Below are 17098 nucleotides of genomic sequence, written 5' to 3'. Positions count from 1 at the left end.
GACGCCGAGGCCAGCGGGAGCACCGGCCAGCGGGTAATCGGAGCCGAGCACCGCCCGGTTCCGGTCCCCTGGGTCTTGCACGGGGCCAGCCCGGGGGCAGCCGTTGCCATGGGAACCGCCCAGCCCGGGCTGGGGGCGGGACGTCTCCGCGGCAGCCGTGGTTCGCCCTATCAGCGAGCGAGGCGTCGCCATGGGAACGGCATCCGCCCTATCAGCGAGCGAGGCGTCGCCATGGGAACGGCATCCGCCCTATCAGCGAGCGAGGCGTCGCCATGGGAACGGCATCGGCCCCGCCCCGAGGCCAGCTCCTCCCCGTGGGGCGGGCCGGGCGTCGCCATTGGACAGGCGCACTGGGAGGCGTGGCCGGAGCGCCGGAACAGGTGTGGCTCGCGGCGCGGCTCGAGGACTCGGCTTCCCGTGAAGCTCCGCGCCCACTTCCGGCGGCTGCGGGCGGGCGGTTCCGGCGGGTGCGGGCCGGGATGGAGGCCGTGCCCCGCATGCCCATGATCTGGCTCGACCTCAAGGAAGCCGGGGAGTTCGCCTTCAACCCTGCCGTCAAAAAGGTGAAGGACCGCGCAATGGGCGGCTGCGGCCCGGAGGGGGGCTCCGGGGAGGGGCGGAAGGGGCTTGGCAGGGGCGGAGCAGGAGGGGCCTGGCAGGGAGGGGAGAGCTTCAGAGGGTGGGGAGGGGGAGAAGGGGAAATCTATGAGGGGGATTTGGGGTCGGCGAGGGAGGAGAGTGCTGGGAGTGTGGGGCTGGGGGCTGTCAGTGGTTCCGTGAGGCGTGTTTGTGAGAGGGGAGTGTTTAGGTAGGGATCTGTGAGGAGAGCTTGGGGTCGCTGAGAGTAATTGAGGGGTGGAAAGAGGGTCTGTGAGGGAGAGGGGGGGCTTGAGATCTGAGAAGAGGTGAAGTGTGAAGCCTGTGAGGGGAGGAGTGCTTGGCGGGGTGAACGTCGTGGACTCTGAGGGGGTGTGTGAGGTGTATGAGAGGATAGCTGGAAGGGTGGATGAGGCTTGTGAAGGAAGGGAGGGCTTAGACTGTGGGGGAGGAGTGTGTCAGTGACTCCGTGAAGGGTGTTTGGGGTCTATGATGGAAGGCAGTACTCTGAGGTGAGAGGAGGTGTGGGGTCTTTGAGGGGAGCTGTGAGGGTTGTGAGGGGAAGGGAGGGCTTGGGGTGTGGAGCAGGGGAGGTGTTAGTGGCTCAGTGATGAGTGTGGGGGGGTCTCTGAGGATTAGGAGTGCTTGAGGAGGACTAGAGGGGCTCTGTAGGGGATGTTTGAGGTCTGTGAGGGAGGAGTGTTCAAGGGATGTGGGGCAGGGAGGCGTCAGGGGCTCTGGGGGGGTAGATGTTAGAGGTGTATGAAGGGTGTTTAGGATGTGTGTGCCTTGAGCAGGGAGTTATGGCTGGGGATGGCTGTGGGTCAAGATTGCTGGTCAGGACAGGTGCGTGTGAAGATGGGGAGGACTGGGGCAGGGCCCTAGGGGGACTTCCTGGTGTGATGGGGCAGGGAATGAGACGAGACTTGCTAGATGGCTCTCTGGTGGCACGGTGGGAAGCGAGGCCACGAGTGCATTCTTGCTCCTGCCATCCCCACCCCCAACCTGACTCCGCTCCCTTCACTGCCTCCTGAGTGGCCTCAGCGGGTCCCTGCAAAATTGTGCTGCTGAGGAGCAGGTGTGTGGGGAGGAGGGAATCCCTGGAGGCCTTCCTCAGTGCGTGGGCTCTGTACATGACCTGTCCGTGCTGCCCCAAGCTGGTAGCTTCAGGTGCTAGTGGTGAAGTGCTTAATGAAGCCGCTGTAAACAAGCTCCACCTCGAGCTGGCGTTTCCTAGTGCCGCCTACAGATGAAAACCATGATTTATGCATGTGCAGGGATGACGATGGGGGGTGGGTTGTTCTCTGGTGTTTCTGCCACTGCCTGTTCCTGTCCCGCTGGTTTTTGAGGCGCTGAAGTGGGCTGGTGTCCTGCTAGAGCCCGGCAGAGGCGTAAGGTCAGTGGGGACGTCTCTGTGCAAGGAGGAAGGTGCCGCGGGACCGCAGAGCTGAGTCATGCTGTGCCAGCCAGGACAAGGTGTGGCTGCTGGCTGGAGCTGCTGGTGCTGTGGGCCTCGGGGTGACACTCCATGAGGAGCCCTGGCAGAGGGGATGGTGACTTCCAGGGTGCCATATGGAAGGGATGGTGACATCAAAAATGAATTGTTTAGGGGTGTGTACAGCGGCTGGTGGGGTGGATCAAAGCCTCAAGCTGGGGCAGAGGGGCTGTGTGTCCCTGTTGCTGCCAGGTAGGTTGGATGAATTCCTGCTTGGATCCTTGGAGGATCCCAGGCTGCTTGGAGAGTGCTGTGCTCACCAACAACACTGTGGTTTGAGGGATCTTGAGGCAGGTTTGTGGGACTTGGTCCCCCCAGCTCCCTCCATGGTGCTGGGGAGATGTGACCAAGCACCTTCCTCGGGGATGCCGTAGCATTTTCGGCCAAGCCCCGGGCCAGCTACTCTGCATGGTGACCAAAGAGCCTCTGGTGGGGATTGTGGCTCCATGCTGTTCCTCTTTGGCCTGCACTACCCCATTTTGTTTCCCTTTTGGCTCTCACTGCCATGATCTGCCTTCCTGGGCAGCCTCTGATGGTTGGCAGGTGGCTTTGTTTTCCTCCTAGGGGACTGGGTGTGAATCTGGAGTGACTTCAGTTTGGTCTGTCCTATTTGCTGTTGACTCCTTAAGACTTCACATGGACTTGATTGCAGCTTTCTACCCCAGTTCTGAGGTCCCTGTCCCCAGGGTGCTGTCCCTGCAGGACCTTGTGCTCTGGCTTTGTGCTAAACTGGGGTTCAGCAGGAACTGGTCAGGATTTGGGGTATTTTGTGAAGCAAATGAGCTCTGAAGCAGGAATTGGAAAGCCCCAGACCCCTTCATGCTGCCTGACTTGCTGTGGGGATTCTTCCTGGGAAGCTGCTGTTTGTAGCTGCAGTGCTGGGAAGGTGGCTGGGGGTGTCAGACAGGGTCAGGCTCACATCTCCTCTTTCCTCTCCAGTTTGTCTTGAAGAACTATGGGGAGAACCCAGAGAACTACAACGAGGAGCTGCGGAAACTGGAGCTGCTCCGGCAGGTAAGCTGGGCTCCAGCCTGGCTCACTCCCAGCCCCACCAAGACCTCTCAGAACCTAACTGGAGCTGGTTCATCACCTACTCTATGCTTGAGGACATGTCTGCTGGCTCACACCACTTCCCTGCACCAGGAGCTGTGCTGGACCACTGCTGTGGCTGCTCCTCTTTCTCACCAGTGGCCCATGGGCGAAGCTTTCAGCAGTCCTGGGCTCCCCAGATGCGTCTAGCTTCTAGGCAGAGGTTGGGTGTTAGGGCTCAGTTGTATCTGTTTCCCTGAAATTGAGGGCTTCTGTGTGGAGTCCAAGTACCTTGCCTGTATGGGATCCAAGTTCCCTCTTGGGTGGAAGGAATTGCTTTGTCCAGTGGTGCCTGAGGTCTCCTCAGGGAATACATCAGCTCTTTGCTCTCAGCTCTGGAGCCCTGGTCAGAAATGGTCTCAACCTCTGACATGGGTGATAAAACCACCTGAAGATGGTCAGAGACCTTTCCATGGTTCTCCTGCTGTTCCCTTCCTTCTCCCAGCCCAGCTTTGCCGTAGCAGCAGGTCCCAAGACACCCCCTTGTCAGCCATTCCCAAATTCCCCCTGTTTATTTCATTGGGGTAGCTTCTTCCTCCTGTTCCTCTCTTCCCTTCCAGAGCGCTGTCAACGTGCCCAGGGACTTTGAGGGCTGCAGCACACTGCGGAAGTACTTTGGCCAGCTCCACTACCTGCAGAGCCGCATCCCCATGGGTGCTGAGCAGGAGGCAGCTGTCCCCATTGCCTGGTGAGCACACCACCTGCCCTGCAGCTTCTCTGAGGGGTTGGCACCCAGCAGGAGCTTCCTGAAATGTGCAGAGCAACTGCTCTCTTTTCCTTCTCCGTGTCCTTCACCAGTATCTGATACATCCCAGAGCCACAAAATCACAGAATGGTTTTGGTTGGACCTGCCAGCTCACCACTAAACCATGGCCCTCAGCACCATATCTCCATAGCTTTGAAACCACCCAGGGATGGGGACTCCACCACTGCTCTGGGCAGCATGGACCAGACTCTCAAGTGCAAGAAATTATTACTCATGTCCAACCTAAACCTTCCCTGAGGCAACTTGAGGCTATTTCCTCTTGTTGTATCACTTGTTCATTGGGAGAAGAGACTAACCTCCACCTGGCTCCAGCTTCCTTTCAGGGAGTTGTAGAGAGCCAGAAGCCTCCTTTTCCGCAGGCTCAACAATCTCAGGTCCCCCAGCTGCCTCTCACCAGCCCTGTTCTCCAGACCCTTCAGCAACTTTGTTGCCCTTCTCTGGACCCACTCCAACCCCTCAGTATCCTTCTTGGAGTGAGTGGCCCAAAACTGTCCCCAGGATTTGAAGCCTAGCAGCAGTCCCTGGTTATCCCTTGAGAAGTAATGTCCTGTCCTGGGGATCTGACAGGACATCTGAGCCAAGCTGTAAGGCAGCATGGCTGGCTCTGAGGTGGCACAAGGTGCTGAGATCCCTGGGGTGGCAGAGCTTCATGGCTTTGTGTAAAGTGGGTGTCTGGATGTCAAAACAAGTTCCCACAAGCCGCAGCACCTGGAGTTGAGTGACATCAGGCAGGAGGACCCCTTCTCTGAGCTGTTTCGCTGGCCCACGCCCAGCAGCTGCAGGTCTTCATCTGCAGCTGAGAACTGAGCTTCTCTCCTTGCAGGACTGAGATCTTCTCGGGCAAGACGGTGACACATGAGGACATCAAGTACGAGCAGGCCTGCGTCCTCTACAACCTGGGTAAGACACCAGCTGCCCTCTCGCTCTGCCCTGGGCCTGAGGCATCTCTGCCCTCTCCAGTCAGTTCCACAGGGACCTTCCTTGGAGTGGCCAGGCCGCAGCCCAGCCCCTGCAGCCCAGCCCCTGCCGGTCCCACCCTGCTGGGTGTCTGTAGCCACCTTGCCACATGCTCCTCTCTCCGCAGGTGCCCTGCACTCCATGCTGGGAGCCATGGACAAGCGAGTGTCTGAGGAGGTAAGGGTCCCCTGGGTCCTCCCTCTGGCTTTTCTCCCCTCCGTGGTTACAGCCACGAGCTGGCAGCACTGTGGACTCCTCCTCTGTCATCTGGGTGGTCACAGGCATCTCACACCAGTTCTGGATGTCTGCTGTGACCCAGGATTGCTGCAGAGTGTTACGAGGGGTCACCCCCCTTGTGGTTGTGTCCTTTCCTGCCCTGTTGCTGCCATACTTGCTCCAGCAAAGCTCTGCCTTCTCACTACACCTTCCAGCCTCAGCATGTAGAGCCAGGAGGGGAGAGATCCGATGTGGCTTGGGGGAAGCTCTGAGATCCTCGGAGTCCCAGTGGCTGTTTTGGGGGTCTCAGAGCAGTGCAGGGATCATCTAACCCCTGCTGAACTGGGATTTATCACCCTAAACCTCTCTCTGTGTGAAAGGAGGTTGCTGCTTCTCCAGCCTGTCTGATTCTCTACAAGCTCCTCATGTCTCTCAGGATAGTGGTGGGGTTTGGGCTGTGTAGTGTGAGAATCATAGGATGGTCTGGGCTGGAAGGCACCTCCAAAGGTCATCTATTCCAACCCTCTCTGCAGTCAGCAGGGGCAATCTCAATTAGATCAGGTTGCCCAAAGCACCTGATGTGTTTTCTCCTGTCCTCCCAGGGCATGAAGGTTTCCTGCACCCATTTCCAGTGTGCTGCTGGCGCCTTCACCTACCTGCGGGATCACTTCCCCCACTCCTACAGTGTGGACATGAGCCACCAGATCCTCAACCTCAACATCAACCTCATGCTGGTAGGAACTGGGCTTCTGCCTCCATGGGGGCACTGGTCATGCCGAGGTGGCACCTTGAAGGGAGCTGCTGCTTGACTGGGAGATGCATGCTCATAGCATTGAGTGCTCCCTGTGGAGTCTCAGCACTTGTAGCTGGGTGGCACAGGAACCCAGTGCCCCATGGGGGCTGTTCTTCATGGATCTGGGCTGCTATGGGCATGAGGAGGTCTCTCTTGAGGAGGGAAGGAGGTTTCAGTGTGGAGAGGGAAGGCTCTGGGCTGCTCTGTTCCCTCTGGCACTGTCCAGGCATCCTTTGGGTCTGCTGTTTACTGGGACCTCTCACGAAAGTGGCTGGAGCTGATGGGTGCTGCCAGGGGTTATGGCCTGGATCCAAGGTGTAGGGAAACCAAGTTTGTGCCCATCTTGTCTTGGGCAGGGCCAGGCACAGGAATGTCTTCTGGAGAAGTCCATGCTGGACAATAGGAAGAGCTTCCTCGTGGCCCGGATCAGCGCCCAGGTAAGTTCCTGGGCAACTTCTGCTGTGCTGAGCTCTCGCTACTTCTGCCCCAGCGTTTGCTGTGCCCTAGGGTGGCACCTGGAGAGAGTGTCCCAAATCCTGCCCAGTCAATTGAAGTCCCTCTTGCTCAAGTAGACCACCAGCTTGAAGTTGGGGCTGGATTTCTTGAATTCTCTGGTGCAGTTGCCTTGGGTGGAGAGCACAACTTCCAGCTCCTCAAAGGAGAGCATGAGGTGCCCTGGAGAGGTGGGACTGCCTGGACCTCATGAGGTTCAACAAGGCCAAGCACAGTGTCCTGCACCTGGATGAAGGCAACCCTAAACACAAATCCGGGCTGGGGATGAAGGGCTGGAGGGCAGCCCTGTGAAGAAGAACTTGGGGTGCTGGGGGTTGAGACACTGTAGATGAGCTGGCACCAGTGCTGCCAGTCCAGCCCCAGCCGTGTCCTGGGCTGATCCCCAGCAGTGTGGCCATCAGGGGCAGGGAGGAAATTCTGCCCCTCTGCTGAAACCTGCCCTGCAATGCTGGGGCCACTTCTGGAGTCCTTAGCACAGCAGAGACAAGGACCTGTTGGAGTGGGGCCAGTGGAGGCCACAGTACAGTGATGTCACTTGTCCCTGGCATCCAGAAGTGGCCCACTGACCACTTTGCTGTGCTGGGTGATTTGAGACCTTTGGTCATGAACCCTGGTGCTGGTGAATCCTCCTTTCCCTCATAGCTCTCATTTCCACCTGGGATCTGGATCTCAGGGGGGTTTCCAGCACCCATCCCTTTCTCCATAGGTGGTGGATTACTACAAGGAGGCCTGCCGGGCACTGGAGAACTCGGAGACAGCTTCTCTGCTGGGCAAGATCCAGAAGGACTGGAAGAAACTGGTGCAGATGAAAATCTACTATTTTGCTGCTGTGGCCCATGTAAGTGGAGAGATCGAGTTGGGGGGGGCTGCTTGACTGTGGTGGGGGGTCTTGCCCTTGATCCAGCCCTGGCTTGGGCCACTCATAGAATGGCAGGGATAGGAAAGGACCTCCAGAGGGCATCCCGTCCAACCCCCCTGCCAAAGCAGGATCACCTAGGGCAGGTCACGCAGGAGCATGTCTAGATGGGTGCTGAAGGTCTCCAGAGAAGCAGACTCCACAACCTCCCTGGGCTCTAGAATCCTCACAGTCAAGGATTTTCTTCTCATGTTGAGGTGGAACCCCCTGTGTTCCAGTTTGTGTCCATTGCCCCTTGTCCTGTCACAGGACACCACTGAGAAGAACCTGGCCCCTTCTTCCTGACGCCCACCCTTCAGGTACTTCCTAATAAGATCTCATCTCAGTCTTCTGCAGACTAAAGAACTCCAGGTCTCTCCCTTTACCTCACCAGACATGTTTCATCCTTGCAGCCCTGTTAGACACTTTCTAGCCTGTCCCTCTTGAGTTTGAGAGCCTAGAACTGGACACAGTGCTCCAGATGTGGTCTCAACAGGGCAGAGTAGAGGGGGAGGAGAACCTCCCTCGAGCCCCTGTGCAGCCACACCACGACCAGCAAAGGGGCTTTGGCCTCTCCCCGGGGTTTTCTTGCCTGTTTCAAAGAGCTAAGGGGCTCTGACACCCCCCCTCTGTGTTTTCTTGCAGCTGCACATGGGAAAGCAGGCTGAGGAGCAGCAGAAGTTTGGGGAGCGGGTAAGCAGAGCCCTGTCAGCTCATCTCCTCCCATCCAGGCTCTGGATCATGGTCCTGCTCGGGGAGCAGGGCATCACCACCTCCTGCTGTGTCAATCTGAGCTCCTCAGGGACTGGTGGCTGCGTTCCTGGGCACCTGCTTCTCTGGCAGCCCTAATTCCTGCTCTCTTTGCAGGTCATCTACTTCCAGAGTGCTCTGGATAAACTCAACGAAGCCATCAAGCTGGCAAAGGTGTGTTCCCACTCCGGCTGGTGGAGCAGCAGCTGGGTTTTGGGATGCCAGACTGGGAAGATGTGACCTGGTGGCAGTTTAAAAGTGCCAGTCTGTGCCAGTCAGGAGGTTGACAAACTTCTGGTGGCTTCCCTAAGCATCAGTTTGCCTTTCTCTGGGCTATCCAGCCAAGCCCAAGGCTCTGCTTGCTCTGCAGGGCTGTGTGGGTTTGGGTAGCAGCGCTCGGGGGCACGTCAGCAGCTGTGGAAGGACAGTGACTGTGGCTTTAGTGCTGTGAGGACAGTGTGACAGGGATGTGCAGGATCTGGGGCTGCCTCCAGCCATCCTGGTTCCTTTGTGGGGCTGACTCAGCTGCTGCTGGCTCCTGGGCGCTCTTGGGCTGTAGGACAGCAGTGTCCATTCCCTGCCTGCTCTAACTCCCTCTCCTTTCCACAGGGGCAGCCAGAAACTGTCCAGGAAGCCCTGAGATTCACTATGGATGTCATTGGTGGCAAGTGAGTCCTTGCACTGGGCATTCTGGACCTTATGTCATTTCATGTGGGTCAGAAGTGCCTGCTGGATCCTGGGGAGCATCCTCAGTGTCCTCACAACATGCAGAGTACCCTAAGCTGCTTGAGGCTCTGGGAATGTGGGAGTTGCCTTTTGCTGTCCCCAGAGTGAGCCTGAGGGACCCAGGACCCAACCCTAGGTAATGGGCACCAATTTGAGCATAGGGAGTTCCACCTAAACATGTGGAGGAACTTCTTTGCCTTGAGGGTGGCAGAGCACTGGAGCAGGCTGCCCGGCAAGATGGTGGAGTTTCCATCTCTGGAGGCCTTCCAAGCCCACCCTGACCTTAACTGACCCTGCCTTGGCAAGGGAGTTGGACTTGATCTCCAGAGGTCCCTTCCAACCCCTACCATTCTGTGGTTCTCCGAGACAGCTGGGAGAGAGCTGAAGGAGACAGGGATTCCATTTGTTCCTCACCAGCACCTCCATCCTCCTTCCTAGGTACAATTCAGCCAAAAAGGACAATGACTTCATCTACCATGAGGCTGTGCCTGCTCTGGACACCCTGCAGTCTGTAAAAGGTGAGTAGGGGCAGTGCCAGCTCCTGATGGCAGGAGGAACACATGTGGTGACATGTGGTGAATCCACGAGGCTCTGGGGCTCTCAGGACTGGTAGAGCTTTGTGCTCTCTAGGGATCTGCCAGTGGTGAAGCTGCTGAGCAGGAGGATGTGTGCCAGGAGTCGCTGGGAGGTTTCAGACCTCATGTGGTGTGTGTTTGACCCCCAGGTGCCCCACTGGTCAAAGCCCTGCCTGTCAACCCCACGGATCCAGCTGTCACTGGCCCAGACATCTTTGCCAAGCTGGTGCCCATGGCTGCCCATGAGGCCTCTTCCCTCTACAGGTGAGTCCTGGGCTGTGGAGTGGGCACAGGAGAGCCGTGGATACAGAGCTTGGAACACACCAAACTCAACAAGGAGCCCAAGCACCAGCCTAGCCTCCCCAGGAGCTGGTGGGAGCCAAACACTCTGTATCAGCCTCGGTGTGGCCCTGGGCAGTTGGAGGTGTCCCTGCTGACTGCGGTGGGGTTGGAGAAGATGACCTTTGAGGCTCCCTTCCAGTCCAGTGTGGTCTGTGAAACCAGCCACAGCAGTTTCCCTGGGGAGCCACAGTCAATCCCACATTGTCCCACTGTGTGGCTTCAGGGTCTATCCCAGCAGCTGGAGGAGGCTCCAGCTCATTCCCTCAGAGGTGGAGGTTCCCCACGTCCTGGCACTGAAGGGTGTTTTTTCTCCATGGCAGTGAGGAGAAGGCCAAGCTGCTGAGGGATGTGATGGCCAAGATCGAAGCCAAGAACGAAGTGCTGGAGTACGTGTGAGCTCTACCTGAACTGAGGGGCCCTGGCCTCTTCCTGCCCACTGACACCTTCTGGGTGTGACCTGGCACAGATATCTCCCCGTTGTCCCCAGCACCAGTGGGGGCACTGACATCCCCAATCTGTCACCCCCAAGCTGGGGCTTGAGCCCGGTGGGTTCCAGTCCCAATAACTGACCCCCAAATTCCCTTTGCTGAGGTTGTCCTGCAGTGCTGGACCCAGAGCTGGCCACGATTTAGGGTGGGATGGACCTGCAGAGAGAGGGAGGTAGGGGAGGTTCTCTCACTGCTCAGGGCCTTGTTCTCCCACCTGCAGCCAGTTCATGGACTCCATGCAGCTGGACCCAGAGACTGTGGACAACTTGGACATGTACAGCCACATTCCCCCCATCCTGATGGAGAAGTGTGCAGCGCTCAGCGTGCGCCCTGACACCGTCAAGAACCTTGTCCAGTCCATGCAGGGTGAGACACAGGGACCTGTGGGGGCAGCTGGGCATGAGTGGTTTAGAGCCACAAGGCTTGTGAGGAGCAAGCTGAGGGAATTAGGATTGTTCAGTCTGGAGAAAGGGAGGCTGAGAGGAGACCTTCTGCCTCTGCAATTCTCTGAAAGGAAGTTGGAGCCAGGTGGGGATTGGTCTCTTCTTTCTCCCAAGGAACAAGTGACAGGACAAGAGGAAATGGCCTGAAGTTGCCCCAAGGGAGGTTTAGGTTGGACATGAGGAACAATTTTTTTCCCCTTGAGAGTTGTCAAAGCCTGTCCCAGGCTGCCCAGGGCAGTGGTCTCCATCCCTGGAGGGGTTCTAAGCTACGTAGATGATGTTCTGAGGAACATGGTTTGGTGGTGCCCTTAGCAGTGCTGGGTTCTTGGACTTACTGACCTTAAAGGTCTCCTCCAACCTCAAAGATTCCACGAGGCAGACAGGAGCCTGGAGAGCTTATGGCAGGTGGTGGTTCAGGTCTTCTTTTTGTTCCTTCAGTGCTCTCTGGGGTCTTCACTGACGTGGAGGCTTCCCTGAAGGAGATCCGAGACCTTCTTGAGGAGGATGAGGCTCAGGAACGGAAGCTGCAGGAGCTCCTTGGGAAGGTACCAGGATCCCAGGGGTCCCCCCCACCGCCTTCCCCGGGGCTGGCCGAGGTCAGCAAGGAGTGCTCCAAGTACATGGAGGTGCACGAGAAGGCCAGCTTCACCAACACCGAGCTGCACAAGGCCATGAACCTGCACATCAGCAACCTCCGCCTGCTCAGCGGGCCCCTGGACCAGGTCCGGGCCACGCTGCCCTCGCCCTCCTTGACTGAAGGTGAGAGATGGGGACCTGGCCCAGCTCGTCCCTGGAAAAATGGGCAAAAGGAGGGTCATGGTGTGGGGACAGAGACCTGGTCACCCCCCCAGGAAGTGCCTGGGTGTGCCAGGACAAGGTGCGGGCTGGCTTCTTACCCCTGTGGTGCCCTCCCTGTGCTCACAGATGACAAGCAGGTGCTGCAGAACCTGAAGCGAATCCTGGCCAAGGTGCAGGAGATGAGGGACCAGCGGACATCCCTGGAGCAGCAGCTGCGTGAGATGATCCAGAAGGATGACATCACCAGCTCCCTGGTCACCGCTGACCGCTCCGAGATGAAGGTAAGTGCCAGCTGCCTCGGCTGGCCAAGTTCCCTTTGCATGTTGCATGCCTTGGGCAGGGCTGCAGCAAGAGCTCTGCCCTCTCCCAGCCTCCCCCTGAGCCTCCCTGGCTCCTCAGGTTCTCGCTTCCCTTGTCAGAAACTCTTTGAGGAGCAGCTGAAGAAGTATGACCAGATCAAGGTGTACCTGGAGCAGAACCTGGCTGCCCAGGAGAATGTCCTGAAGGCCCTGACGGATGCCAACGTCAAATACGCAGCCGTGCGCAAGGTCCTGGCTGAGGTGGAGCACAAGTGAGTGGTGTGTGGGACTGGGTGGGGTCAGGGCAGCAGGAAGAGGGTGGCCCTAGTGGGCTCTGGCTGCCTTGGTGAGATCTGAGTGCTCAAGAGGAGCCCTCACTCACCCCAAGGAGAAGTGTGGGGTCACTGCTGGCTTCTCTAGTCAAGGGACACGGGGCTGAGATACTGCCCTTGTCATGTCCCACTGCCCAGAGGCACTGGTGGCTGCTTGTCCTTCACCAGTATTGATCCCAGGTGGGTGATGGTGAGTTCCTTGGGTCCCAGGAGCAGGAACACCTGCTTTTGGCCTGGTGTTACACCCCTGCTCAACTCCTTTGCCCTATCTCCAGGTGGAACACAACTGTTCAGACCTTGGTGGCCTCCTACGAAGCCTATGAGGACCTGATGAAGAAATCACAGGAGGGGAAGGATTTTTACACCGACCTGGAGGGGAAAGCAGCCAAGCTGCTGGAGAAGGCCCGGGCTGCCTGCCAAGCTGCTGAGGCCAGCAGGCAGCAGATCTTGGAGAAGTAAGTGGCACTGGGCCTGCTGCAAAGATACACACATGGGCTGGAGGGGTGGGGGTGTTGGCCCTGCTGCTCTGACACTCCCTGGGAGGTGGGGAAGTGCCTTTGGAGTGATCTGGGCTGTGCCTGGAGGCTTTGGTGTCACCGTGGTGGTAGAGGAAGCGGTGGTGGGCAGCAGCACCCATATGGGCCTGCTGCTAGGTGCTGGTGGCCCTGTGCTGAGCCGCACTGCCCTCCACCCTGGCAGGGAGATGAAGAAGCAACCACCCCCTCGGCCTACGGCCCCCAAGCCCCTGCAGAAGAAGCAGCTGGAGCTGGAAGCCGGTGGTGTGCTGGACAGCAGCGAGCTGCCGCTGGGTGCTTTGGTGCTGCCGGAGCTGCCGGAGGAGCTGCGGAGCCTGCCCCCGGACGTGCTGGCCGGGCACCTGGCACACCTGCCACCCCCTACGCTGGCTGCCCTCAACCCGGCCCTGGCCCCTGGCCCACGGCCCCCTGAGCCCTTCCTGGCCAGTGCCCCACTGCCACCCTTTGCCCCAGCCCGTTTCCCGGGTACCTCAGCCCTCCCTGGGCACTACCGGCTGCCGGCGGCACCTGTCTCGGTGCCAGGCCCCTTCCCGGCCCCACTCCTCCAGCCCTCTGCTCCACAGGCAGCTGGGCCTCCCCCTGGCTCAGCTGCTGCCCCCCAGCTCTTCTCAGCCGCCTCACTGATGCGGGCCCCGGTGCAGCCCGGTGTGGCCCCGGTGCAGCCCAGTGCAGTCCCAGTGCAGCCTGGTGTGGCCCCAGTGCAGCCTGGTGTGGCCCCAGTGCAGCCCAGTGCAGTCCCAGTGCAGCCTGGTGTGGCCCCAGTGCAGCCCAGTGCAGTCCCAGTGCAGCCGAGCTTCACAGGGCCCCAGCTGCTTCCTGCCCGCTCGTCTCCACAGCACGGTCCTGGCCCTGGTCCCAGCTCTGCTCCTGCTTCCTCCTACAGCCTGGGCCAGCCTGGGATGCCTGTGCCCGGGCCCCTCAGACCCCCTGCCCTGGGACCAGCAGCACCCATGGGTGCCCAGCCACCGCTGGGTGCCCCTGAACTGGTTGCAGGCCCCCGGCCAGCCACCACCACAGTGGACAGCATCCAGGCCCCCATCTCCAGCTGCACTGCTCCCCCACGGCCCCCTGGCCCCTTCCTGCCCCACCAGCGTCCGGGTGTGCCCCCAGCCACTTTCCCCTATGCCCAGGGAGGGCTGCAGACCTTTGGGCAGCCACCTCAGCTGCCTTTTCCTCCTGGGCAGCACCCCCACACCTTCACCTCTACAGCACAGCTCCAGCCTGCCATGGAGGTGCCTGCTCGGGCCCAGGGCCCACAGCAGTTCCCTCCAGCCCCTTTCATGCCCCCAAGCAGAGCCCAGGCCTCACTGCCCTTCCAGATGCCCCCCCAGCCCCAATTTGCCCAGTTCACTGGCCCCAGGGGGCAGCTGCCCCCACCAGGCTCAGCTCAGCCCCCTTTGCCCCCACAGCTTTATCAGCTCCCAGGGCATGACAAGTTGCCTCCCCAGGGTCTCGCCCCACAGACGGGGACCCTGCCCTTCCCCAGAGCCCCCTGCCCAGCTGGGCCACCTGGACAGCCCCTGCACTCTACCATGCTGGGAGGGCTGCAGACAGTGCCCTCCAGCTCCCCTGCTTTGCCCTTCTGCCCCAGCCCTGCTCTCCCCAACAGCCAAATGCCCCCCGGGACCATGGCCATGGGCCCTCCTCCACCCACACCTGCCAGCCAGGCTGCCCCCCACATCACCCCCTCGCCCAGCCCTGGCCTGGGCCAGCTACCAGGCACAGTGGTGGTCCAGGGTCCTCTCGTTCCCTCGCCAGCCCCCTCCCCACAACCAGCCTTGCCCATGCAGCCCCAAGCACTGGTGCCAGGCTCTGGCAGTGTGCCCCAGAGACCACCGCCCTCGCTGACGCCGAGCGAAGCTTCCTTCCAGCGGCAGAGCTCCTCCACCGATGACCTACTGTCCTCCAGCCCTGAGAGCCAACATAGCAGCTCCAAGGCTGCTGTGGGGCTGCTGCAGCCCACCAAGGCTGATGCCAAGGAGGGGCAGAAGCCCAAAGCCCTGCAGCTGATCGAGGACGATCCCTACGAGAAGCCAGAGCGTGTCCTGCGGCTGCTGGCCGAGCTCGAGCGCTTCCGCGGGCTGGTGGAGAGGCTGGAGAGGCCTGGGCCCGGTGGCACTGCGGAGCTGGACCTGGTCTGGAAGGAGCTGCAGGAGGCCCAGGAGCGGGACGCGCGGCAGCTCTCCATCGCCATCGCCCGCTGCTACTCCATGAAGAACCGGCACCAGGACATCATGCCCTACGACAGGAACCGCGTCGTGCTGCGCTCGGGCAAGGACGACTACATCAATGCCAGCAGGGTGGAGGACCTCTCGTCCTACTGCCCCACCATCATTGCCACCCAGGCCCCGCTCCTGGGCACTGCTGCCGACTTCTGGCTGATGATCTACGAGCAGAAGGTCTCGGTCATCGTCATGCTGGTGTCGGAGCAGGAGCTGGACAAGGTAGAACCTTCCTTGGGCACCTGGTGGCTTCTTGGAGATGGTTGGGACAGGGCTTGTCACTGTCACCCTGTGGCAGCTCTCGCAGGGGCCCCTGGGGAGGTGGTGGTGGCCCTGGCTGGGTGTTGGGGGTGCTGCCTGACGTGGTGCTCCCTTCCCTCCCCGCAGCAGAAGGTGCTGCGGTACTTCCCCCCTGAGCGGGGCCAGCCCATGGTGCAGGGAGCAGTCACCCTTGTCCTCACCAGCCTGAAGGTCACCCCCACCCACGTGGAGAGGATGATCACGCTGCAGTACCGCGACCAGAGCCTCAAGCGCACCGTCGTCCACCTCCAGTTCACCTCCTGGCCAGAGCTGTATGGCACTGAGGGGCACTGGGAGAGCTGCGGGGGCAGGCGGGGGTCCTGCTGCAGCTGGGGCAGGTGGAAAGGTCCCACTGTGGCTCTTCACCTGCTTGTGGGGACCTCGGAGCTCTACACTCGGTGTGGGGAGGTAGCATGGGGGCTCTTTGCCTACTGGGGCTGACCTCAAGGCTCAAACCCCTGTGTGGAGAGGGGTTTTGGGGGTAGCACTGCTCCTCCAGGAGAGTTGAGGGTGGGACGCCCCTACCCCAATAACTGTCTCCCACCCTCCTTCAGGGGTCTGCCTGAAAGCAAGGGGAGCCTCCTGCGCTTCATCCAGGAGGTCCATGGCCACTACCTTCACCAGCGCCCACTCCACACCCCCATCGTGGTGCACTGCAGGTGAGCCAGGGGCTGGGGGAGGCAGCTCCTAGGGGGAGTGTGTGTGGGGGGGTCTGCCCCTTTTCTTGGGGCCTGTCACAGCTTTGGGCTTGGGGGGGGCCTCTCTCTCTGCAGCTCTGGAGTGGGCCGCACCGGGGCCTTCTGCCTCCTCTATGCGGCCATGCAGGAGGTAGAGGCAGGCAACGGCATCCCCGAGCTGGGCCTGCTGGTGCAGCGGCTGCGGCAGCAGCGCAAGCACATGCTGCAGGAGAAGGTACTGGCGCCTGGGCGGGGCAGCCCCTTCCCTGGGTGTGGGGATGCTGCTGGGGTGCTCACTCTGCCCATCTCCTCCCCTGCAGCTCCACCTGAAGTTCTGCTACGAGGCCCTCCTGCTGCACACCGAGCAGGTGCTGCACCGCCACGGTGTGGGTGTCCCTGCTGCCCCCAAGGCTGCCAACAGTGCCTCCCCTAAGGTGAGTGCAGGGTTCAGGAGTGCTGGGAGTGGGAGCTTCCTGCTCCAGAGGGCTGATGAGGCCTTTCTCCTATAGCTCTACTCTCACCAGGACTCCCAGGACCTGGTCCTGGGTGGGGACATGCCCATCAGCTCCATCCAGGCCACCATTGCCAAGCTGAGCATCAAGCCCGGGGGTGGCAGCGGGGAGGTGGAGCCAGCCCCTCTGCCCGAGGTGGCAGAGGACATGGCCCTGCCGGATGGGCTGCTGGATGGGGTGGCTGCCCCTGAGCCCTCCCCACCGCCACCACCTCTCCCAGAGCCTCCCGGTGACGCCCCCAGCAACAACCACGTAGCAGCTGAGAGCCCCGAGGCCCCGGGGCCCGAGACAGTGGCCCCCCCAGCTGCCCCTTCCTCCTCCCTGGAGCTGCTGGCCTCCCTGACGCCCGAGGCCTTCAGCCTGGACGCCTCCCTCAAGGGCAAGCAGCGGATGAACAAGCAGAACTTCCTGCAGGCACAGACAGGCGAGGGGCTGCGGGGCCCCAGGCCCAGCGATGATCCCCTCAGCATGCTCGATCCCCTCTGGACACTCAACAAGACGTGAAGTGGGGGGGGAGTGGGGGTGTGTCCCCATGGCGCCCCAGCACTACAGCCCTGCCCTCCCCACTCTGGGGCTGGGACCAACAGGGGCACCCTGAGTGGGGTTTGGGTGGGAGGGATTTCCTCCCTTGTGCCCCTCCAGCTCAGCCCCCCTGCTTTGTACAGGTGTGGGAGGGGCACTGCCCGCACTCTGACTCCACTCACAACTGACTTTTTCAGCTCTTTGCTACTAAAATAAAGAGAATTTGATCTGCAGCAGCACCGGTGGGAGGCAGGA

General features: G+C 60.4%; 1 protein-coding gene across 2 annotated transcripts; it reads left to right on the top strand.

Moving 5' to 3' along the window:
• Positions 1-439: 439 nt before the first annotated feature.
• PTPN23 (protein tyrosine phosphatase non-receptor type 23) lies at positions 440-17076 on the top strand. Of its 2 annotated transcripts, XM_064162450.1 has the most exons (25): positions 446-563; positions 3032-3106; positions 3742-3869; positions 4771-4847; positions 5032-5081; positions 5723-5854; positions 6270-6350; positions 7133-7264; positions 7967-8014; positions 8189-8245; positions 8681-8739; positions 9236-9315; positions 9522-9636; positions 10035-10100; positions 10423-10568; positions 11084-11404; positions 11570-11724; positions 11863-12014; positions 12350-12529; positions 12774-15054; positions 15220-15404; positions 15687-15791; positions 15906-16044; positions 16130-16243; positions 16319-17076. In XM_064162450.1, exons 1-25 carry the CDS (start codon positions 480-482, stop codon positions 16823-16825), a joined length of 5469 nt encoding a protein of 1822 aa, XP_064018520.1. In that variant the 5' UTR covers positions 446-479; the 3' UTR covers positions 16826-17076. The 2 variants fall into 2 exon arrangements, with proteins under 2 accessions (XP_064018521.1, XP_064018520.1); XM_064162451.1 differs by lacking the exons at positions 15906-16044; positions 16319-17076 and having other exon boundaries at positions 440-563; positions 16130-16223.
• The last annotated feature ends 22 nt before the right edge of the window (positions 17077-17098 follow it).

This window comes from Pogoniulus pusillus, chromosome 23 (assembly GCF_015220805.1).
Source record: "Pogoniulus pusillus isolate bPogPus1 chromosome 23, bPogPus1.pri, whole genome shotgun sequence".
NCBI classification, from domain to species: domain Eukaryota; kingdom Metazoa; phylum Chordata; class Aves; order Piciformes; family Lybiidae; genus Pogoniulus; species Pogoniulus pusillus.
Note: the sequence above shows the minus strand (reverse complement) of the source record. Positions and strands in the feature narration are given on the sequence as shown.